Below are 9059 nucleotides of genomic sequence, written 5' to 3'. Positions count from 1 at the left end.
AAGTGTTGGTATGTGAACTAATCTGAAAGTGCATCTAGTTTTACGCAATCTCTTGAATACCAACTTTGGCTTTAGTTTCTTAGTTTTCTAATATTAACATTAACAAATCATCAAGGATACAATATAGAATGTGAAGCAATGAAAATCTCAATTGCCCCTTCAAGAATTTACCCAAAATAACTTCCTTTTGCTCACTCTACGCAGCACGCATATGATATGCCATTCTATACTATCATTTCTGAAGATCTACTTATTGGACTAATCTTGCGCTCTAATGCAATAATGAGAATTGTTGCATTATCATATTATCTCATCCAAGCTCTTGCACTCTTGTCATCCTTCTTCTCCTTGGCTGTTCCTTGGCCTTGTTTGCTGGGAAACAACCTTGGTGCACTACTAGCAAATGGTTTTGTAGTTCTTGCAGCTCTTGCCAATGCCTTAGAGGGATCAATATGCCTGGCCTGCCTCGTTGATTCCGAAGGTACCATTAACTTCTTCTGGATAGAGCTGGCACTGGAAGACGACATGAAATTACTGTTTTCAATTCCCCGGCTGCTTTGTAGATCGTGTTTTCGCCTCAACTCTCTTAGGGAGTCGGTCCTCTTAAGCAGGACGGACCCTTGGTTTAACAAAGAGTTATTGGATTTTAGGCTTCCCAAACTGCGGGAGTCCTTTTCTAAACGTTGATCGGGAAGTGATGGGGTCTTGTTCTTGTGCTCGTTAGGGCTGGCTTTCAGCTTTTCGGAAGAAAGTAATGGCGGCACAATCTCCCATGCTTCATTGACCTGCCAAAACATTGGACACCAAGTGACTGAGAGTTAGTTACATGCTAACGTCTATAATGTTTGTTCATCGAAGTTGCTGGCGTAGAAAATACCTTTTCATGAAATAACTGAGATTCTGTGTTGCCACTCTGCAATCTCAACTTGTTTTCAAGTTTCACAACCTATAAACAGGAAACGGACTTGAATTAGCATTTTGTTCTATCACCTGTTATGATAATAACATGGGGGGATTCTATATTCACGAAAGGGCATTTCAAGACAGATCTTTCCCGGCAGTTTCGGAAACTGCCGGGAAAGGGCATAATTTTTACTGGCTATTTTTGAAAACCGCCAGTAAAGGTCCTTTCTAGAAAAGTTTTTATATAACCATACCGGACAGACTTTCCCTAAAAAGTCTTTCTTTTTCCTGACTATTTTCTCTCGACGAAACATGAAAACCACCAAGAAAACTTTTAGCGGCATTTTCTACTGCCGGGAAAGGCCTTTTTTCTTGGGAGTGATTTAAGTTGGACCTTCCCAGCTGCAGAATACAACTGCAGCAACACTGACAAATTCCAAGTTCTGAATGACTAAAAACGTACTATCTTAATGCAGTTCTTACGAAGTTAAAATTTACGGTTGCCATTTGGTTCTCAAAGGGCAACTAAATGATTCAACAAAGATACCTTTTCTTGAAGTACAACTGTCTCAAGCTCAAACTCCTGTGTTCTTTTTGCCAATTTGTGCTCAAGCTCCACGATCTGGTGTACAAGAAGAATATAAATTATTACTGCACCTATGCTCCCAGCACCATAAGAGGAGTTTTAAGGATCTTTCTACTGGATAGTCTGTCGACTAAAAATATATGGTACAAACTCCATCTCCATTAAGAACAATCAAAAATCATATGTAGCAACCATAATCAGTTGCAAAAGTTATGAGAACTGCTTGAACTTCAATCAGTTCAATGTTGGAGTTTAGCACATGCAAAACAGAAATCAGCTATATACAGCCTTGTAAGTGACAACCGTAAGTTAACAGGTATTATTTAGATATGATGAATATAATAACGTTTCCCTTCATTTTGTCTTTTTTCTTTCTTTTTCTTGCTGAAGTAATAATACCAAATCTGGAAAACACAAAGCAAATAAAGTAGTTTTGGTATCAGAAACCTTATGACGTAGAGCCTTGAAATCCTCATGCTTGCGTTCTCTTAGCTTGTCCTCCAGCTCATTAACCTTTGGCAGAAATACCAAAAAAAGAAAGAAAATAATGGGATCAATTTTTGGTAGATGTGACAAGGATAAAGAGAACCAAGCATTTCATCTGACAGAACCATTTGCTGAAGATTCCATAAAATGTCTTCCTTCTCCTGCACTCCTTGTGAGAGTTGCAGAAGTTGTTTCTCCATTTGTTTGCATAAACCAGTTTTTGACTCAAGCTGGCTTTCTAGTTCCTTAAGATTTTGCTGTTGGCTTCTGCAAATCTGGTCCTTGTCTTTAAATTTGTCTTCTACATTATGAAAGTCCTCCTGTAACTTCCTTAAAACTTCATCTTTTGATCGGGATTCTTGTTTTGCTTTGTCGAGCTTCACAAAATGAAAAAAATAAAATGAGAAAAAAAAAGTAATCAGGTACATAATACCCAAGCAAAATTTCTTGAGATTTTGCTGGGAGTAAAGGAAATGGCTAATGAAAGAGCAACGGCTATGGCTATGAATAGCTTACCAGCAATTTCATCTTTTGAATCTCACCCATATCAATCTGTTTTCTGGCAGGACCCAACTCAACCCCTCGAACCCGAGATGCAAAATTTAGTGAACTTACAGTCTCACCAAAATCCTGCTCTGATGGGCTGATTTGCACAAGCATCAAAGTTTTGGAATCACCCCCTGTAACATTTAAATTCAGAGCTTTATGTTTCTAATGAACCAGTTATTTTATGGAAACCAACTTCCAAATTTAACACCCTAATGAAAAAATGATTCTGTGTGATTGCATTATGCTGATTAGCATATGTCCACTGATGATTATTCCTAGCAAGAATCACTAAAATTATTACAGTGCCTTCACTTCCATGGGATGGGATCCTAAACTTTGCTGATCAACTGACAGTTCATCCATAAGCAAACCTATTCCATGTTGCATACCTAGTGAATCTTGGAGTAAGTGTGTAAGCTTTGAGTTTCTGCAAAATCCAGATGACCACGTCAACAAAGGAAAAGCTTGCAGAAAATGTGTGAACATATCACAGAGTAGACCTGTATGGTATGTGGTGGCTTTTGGATGCCAATGCAGATATGACATCCCCAAGAGCTGAAAGTGATCGGTTGATGTTCTGAGCTTCCTTCAGCCGGTCACCTTGTGCCTCAGTTTTCGCCAGCCTCTCACTACCTGCTAAATCCACTAGCCAAAGTTTGCTCTGGATGTATTCACCATTTATCAAATTATTTGCTCCAACCGTTACACAAACCACACTATAAACGCAGAGAAAGGAAAACAAAAGTTAAGGAGACTTCAATGGCAGCCTTTGATTTGGTTTTTACTTCAAGATTCTCTACTCGGATCTACTTCATGCTAGAAAAGAGAGGAAGAGATGTAGGATCAACTGACCAGTGAGATCGGCTACTGTGCTCATTTACATTATTTGATCCTACAGCCCTTGCATTCTTTCCAGCTTGGAAAACATCCCATACTTCTTTAATGTTCCTAACCTTGGCTTCAACAATCCCGGGGACACGATGAAACCCTTCAGATGCTTGCCTTATCTCCAATCTGAAACATGAATATGAAATCCAATTTCTCCATTGGTGATTTTTTCAAGCACCAAATACTAATGTAACAAGGAAACTTAATCAAAGGGACTGCCTGCTGCTCGGTCAAGGCCAGGTTATTCTTGACTATACTGAGCTATCAAGCAAAACTCTAGCCAGTGTTAAAAGTAAGTGTTAAATTGCTGACCACCATCTCATCTAAAAGCCTAAGATTGGAAAGAAAGAGATCTTCATCATTTCATTATCCTTTTTACTCTCAACATGCCCCTTCACTTGTGGCCTAACTTCACCGCATAATTAGACCAAATAGATCCAACTATTTAAATATCAATTGATGCTGAGATTTGAACTCATGAGCTTTGCCTACTTAATACCACATTAATTATTAACCACCATCTTATGTAAAAATCTAAGCTTATGAAGAGAGGGGTAATGCTGCTCCTTTATGATTGAAAGGTCAAGGGTTCAAGTTGTGGACACAGGCTCTTTGCAAGAAAGGGTAAGGCTATGTACAAAGATGATCCTTCCCCAACCCTTGTAAAGTGGAGAACCTCGTGTAGTGGGGAACCTCATGCACTGCAGACGCACTTTTCATGGGGAGAGAGGTAACTTTATATTTTTTATTATTATTTTTACTCGCAATAATATGAAACTCCAATCTTCTAAAAATAATTGAATAAAGTGCATGAGATTAAAGTTTTACTTTTTCATTGTGGGCGAGGTGGAAAGCAAGTCTCTTATTTGCTCGTTGTATATTTCAAGAACACTGACAGATAATTTGTATGTGAAGGTCTCTTTCCTTTCCTCAGCTAGTTTAAACAGTTGCTCCAGAGTTCTGTAATTAACTCCTCGATTCTGCTCAGTTCCCTCCATTGTGAAAGTCTTCCCAGTCCCAGTTTGGCCATATGCAAATATACACACATTGTACCCGTCTAACACTGAAGTCACCACAGGTGAAGCATCCACAAATACATCAACTGTTAAGGAAAAAGAGAACTCGAAGTAAAGATAGATTCAAAAATTATCGCATGTGTATGGTAACTCTCAAAGGATCCTATTCACATAGAAGTCAGCACAAGCAAGAAGAAAAATGTGGCAAGAATATCTCATGTAACTTGACCAGAAATCAAGAACAAAAGATGCAGCTAAAGTTGGTGGCATAAAAGTTGGAAGTTCTTTGGCATAATGATGATTCACATAAAAGTTGGATACAAAAGGTAATTTATATCCAAAAATTCAAATACATCAGAACTTCACTGAATTCAGGAAATGTAAATCATAATACTGATACCTTGATCATCATGTTGTCTGTAAACCCGATCAAATTTGTATATCTTCTTTGTGGAATGACCGGTAAGTATCCCAATTTCTCCATCACTGGATGCACTGAAATCTACAACTGTTGCATAACCAGCCGATGCCTCCTCTTTATTCAATGGGCGACACCTACAAAATACCCTAATGTTCCCTAATATTTAGATGGAGGGAGAAAAAAAAAAATCTTCTGTCAGAATTTTTCTGGATGGATATGAAAGATAGCATCAATTTGCTTAAAGATACAAGACCGAGGCACCATCTGATAACATTTTTGTGCTTTTTTTTTTTTTCTTTCTTCTCAAAATTTTTGAAACTAGAAGACAAAATATTTAAATTTTTTGTTTCCATTCGTTCAACAATAGTTTTTAAGCATTATGGAGTTATCAAAACACAATATATATATATATATATACACTTATTCTGAAATAGGCTACTCAGCCTCAACAGTAACAAAGTATTTGTCTGTGAAGCCTTTGTGAGAACCAAACACGTCTCCTTCTCTATTTTTTTGAAAAAAAAAAAGGAAGTTAAAAATAGAAAGCAAACAAAAACCAACAAAATTAAGAAAAAGGCCCAAAAGATACCTTTTGCTTCCTGAATTTGGTTATAGAGCTGCTTCCTCTTCACCTGCTCCTCATTGTACTTCAATTTAAGATCATTACATTGTGCAACTGCAATGTAGGCAATACATGACACGTAGCTAGATAATGCCTTGTGCAAGTGATGTAGTAAATATGAGCTCAATTTACACAATAATGACACTTACCAAGTGCTAGAACTGCAGTGGCCATCTTATTCAATTCAGGAATTGAATCTGCATGTTGGCGGGCTTCACGAGAAAGCTGAGAATGCCCCTCTTTCAAGTTCTATAGACAAATTAATTAGAAAACTATCCAATTCTGTCAAAAGCCAATACGAAATTGGTTCCTTTCTAAAAGACTACACCATATGAATCAAGTACCTTAATATTTCTTCTTAATTCATTAATTGTTGCTGCCCAAAACATCCTTTCGTGTTGGTATCTACTGGAAACATCCCTCAACTTTGTCGTTTCCACAGCCTTAGCTTGATCTAAATTAATGAAGTCAATAAATGACCAGATATTTTGGCATCCAAAGAAAATTTTATTCTGAAATTATTCCCCTAATACACCAAAAATATGATATGAGCTTTCACTAGATCCCAAGAGCAAAAAAGTTCTTATAACGCGACACAACCATGATCAACATAATACTTTCTGCTTTTTTTTATTAGTAAATTCTTACCATATTCTACTAGCTTAGTCTTACCTAGACAGTGATATTCAAAGCACTTATTGTCAAACTCCATTCTGACCTTCTGTAGCTCCTCATTTGCAGCGGTCAGAGACATCCAGGCCTCATAGCATTCATTTGTCTTGACCTGGCATTGGGTGCTCAGTTGCAGTATCTTCTTTTCATACTTTGCCACTGATCTCTTTCTGATATCTTTATTCTGCAAATAACATCAATTTAACAAAGGGAAAGCAACCGTTTGAAAAGCTTAAGTGTATTTCTCTTCACTTGAAGGAATCCAACCTGAGCCGGCGTTACTTCTATCTCAGCAGCACAATTTTTACAGACAAGACCAACTTGCCCCACCTGAGAAGCTTCATTCAATCCATAAGTAAGCATTGGTTCTCCCTCAATATTACTTTATGTCCTTTTAGTTTTAGATGAAGAAAATAATGCATGAGAAAATGAGATGTACCAAATATTTTTGGCGCTTCCTTGATACAAATTCCACTAACAACTGGATTTCCATTAACTCCTTCAAACCTTACTGCAATCACCCCATCTTCCCCTACAGTAACTCTAACATCTACCAACTGTAATGGCTTATTGGCTCCCACAATTGAATATATATCAAGGTCTGATACAACCTGATACAATTTTCCACATAGAGAGAGCTCAGATCCAATTTATGCGCTGGAATAAATTACATTACCAAAAGGTAATAAGCTTATAAAAAGAGATATAGGATATGCTTTTGCAACATGTTCTTGCCTTCTCTTCCTGCATAAAAACATCAAAGACCCGAATCCCTTTAGGCCCATTTGTGTTTACTATTTCTGAAAAATGAAGGTCAACAAAATAGTCTCCTGTTGGGAAGTTGTCAAACCGGTAACAGAAGTTTCCAAACCGAGCAGACTGGTAAAGCTGTGCTAAATCGCAGCCATCAATTATAGTTTCATCAGTTCTTAAGACATCCCCTCCTTCAAAGGACGTATCCGGCATGATGGAAATAGCTGAATCTCCTAGTTCATTTATTGCCCCACCCCCAGCATTCACAAACTTCACGATGTTCCCTGATCCAATAAAAATAAAAGCCAAAATGAATGGTCAAGAACACAAACATATAGTCATAGATAAGGATCAAGGAAAAACACATTGCAAACATAGAGCATGTAGAATGAAGAACTTAATTTTAGAATGTTAATTGAGTACTTGTCTTCCTAAAGCCACAGTGGTGTTGTCTATGGGTTACTTTTTTCTTTTTCTTTTTCGTAGAGCATAAAGAATGAAGAACTTAATTTCAGAAGGCTAATCAGAACGTGTCTTCCTCAAGTAACCGTGCTGTAGGCTCCCCCACCTTCCTCTCAGAGTGAAGTAAAACATATAAGTAAATCAAGAAAACCGTATCCCATAATAGCCGGTAGGCCTGATCTTATGTGTTGCACACCAAAAATTAAATTATACAGAAAAGGGTATCTCTTAATAAACTCCGACCTCATGTTTGGTTGCCAAGAAAAGGGGGGGAAAGTAACCATCAGATGCACAATCTGCATTCTCTGATGCCAGATTAAAAGAAAGAGACCCGTAACGTCGAATTTCTTTTTCCTCCCGCCTGTATTACCTAAACATCCAAACGGGAGGATGCCTAAAGTTCAACTTCGACATCACATCAAAAACATGAATTTACCAAAAAATTAACTAAATAACCTGTGAAATCGCTTCCCTTAAATCCTCTCCAGACCAATTTCGAGCCCGGAATACACAAAATGGAATCCGCCACATCCGCCTCGTCGTCATCGTCGGAAGAAGGTTTATTCAGGGGATCCAGAAGCACGTCTTCGTCGCTTTGAGTCTGTGGTTCCATCTTGGTCAAGTGTTTCACGTAATCGACCGAAGAGTTCGAATTTAGGGTTGCGGCGTCGCAGGAGTAAGAGCTGAATTGCGCGGCCGCCAGTTTTAGTAGCTCAGAGAGAGAGAGAGAGAGAGAGCTTCAAAGCTTTGTTGTTCTCTACTGTGAGACTGAAGCGAACGCCAAATTTTGAATTTCGCAGGACCGTCTGAATGCCCCAGAGGTCAATTCATTAGGGCTACGGCCCCGCCAGGGCGCCAATTCTCCTTTCAAACGTGAGATTCCTTCTCCTCAATTTATATAACTGTTTTTAAAAAATTAAAATCACCTCCAACAATAATGACAATAACTTCATTTGATATTTTATAAGTTATATTGTAACAAAATTTTAGTCGTTAGTTAAAAACATTTAAAATTTTTTAAATAACTAAAATGTTCCTAATATTTTTTCATTGTCCTATCTCTCTCTTTCTTTCATATGTGCGATATCATTTATCATACAATTTTTTTTTTTCTTTTTCATTCTGACTTTATAGATTTTAGATCGCTCTCTCCCTCTTTTCTTTGTTGCGTGGCTACCAATGCCTTCTATCTTCAACCAATCACTGTCGCCCCCTCATCGCCTCACTTATTTCTCTTGCCCACTATTTTAATTATTCTGTATTTTGTTTTAAACCCAATTTATTATTAGGTCTAATAAACCCTAATAAATTATAAATCCTATAGTTCTATGGATTTAAATTTAATCTCCTAATGTGTTGGGTTCAAATATATATGGTGGGTCATACTAAAAATGTGAAAAAAAAAATATTGAATAAAAATTTATTGAGTGATATTTAATAGTTATAATTTTTATTTAAAATAAATAAGTTTTGGTGTAGTGATAAAATTATTGAAATTTTTAATTATTATTTATAAGTTATGAATTCAAATATATATAAAGAACATTTCAGAAAAACACTTTATTGACATAATTTCATAACACTAAAACATAATATTTGTCTATATAACAATATAGATAAATATATAAATATTTTTTATTTTTAAATTTTTATTGGAATTATAAAATAATAATATTTTTTTGCTAAATATATATATTTCTA

General features: G+C 36.7%; 1 protein-coding gene across 2 annotated transcripts; it reads right to left on the bottom strand.

Annotated features, from left to right (window-relative positions):
- Positions 1-131: 131 nt before the first annotated feature.
- On the bottom strand, positions 132-8336 carry LOC127808108 (kinesin-like protein KIN-14R). 2 transcript variants are annotated; one of them, XM_052346481.1, is made up of 19 exons: positions 7815-8336; positions 6879-7180; positions 6583-6754; positions 6411-6481; positions 6144-6327; positions 5816-5925; positions 5621-5720; positions 5439-5525; positions 4829-5005; positions 4241-4514; positions 3377-3538; positions 3025-3240; positions 2914-2951; positions 2492-2655; positions 2101-2352; positions 1937-2002; positions 1451-1525; positions 878-946; positions 132-785 (listed from the first exon to the last, which is right to left on the bottom strand). In XM_052346481.1, exons 1-19 carry the CDS (start codon positions 7969-7971, stop codon positions 306-308), a joined length of 3156 nt encoding a protein of 1051 aa, XP_052202441.1. In that variant the 5' UTR covers positions 7972-8336; the 3' UTR covers positions 132-305. The 2 variants fall into 2 exon arrangements, with proteins under 2 accessions (XP_052202441.1, XP_052202442.1); XM_052346482.1 differs by lacking the exon at positions 7815-8336 and having other exon boundaries at positions 6411-6473; positions 6879-7023.
- Between the last annotated feature and the right edge of the window lie 723 nt (positions 8337-9059).

This window comes from Diospyros lotus, chromosome 8, assembly GCF_014633365.1.
Source record: "Diospyros lotus cultivar Yz01 chromosome 8, ASM1463336v1, whole genome shotgun sequence".
NCBI lineage: Eukaryota > Viridiplantae > Streptophyta > Magnoliopsida > Ericales > Ebenaceae > Diospyros > Diospyros lotus.
The sequence above is the reverse complement of the archived record's forward strand: the minus strand, read 5'-3'. Positions and strand labels throughout refer to the sequence as shown.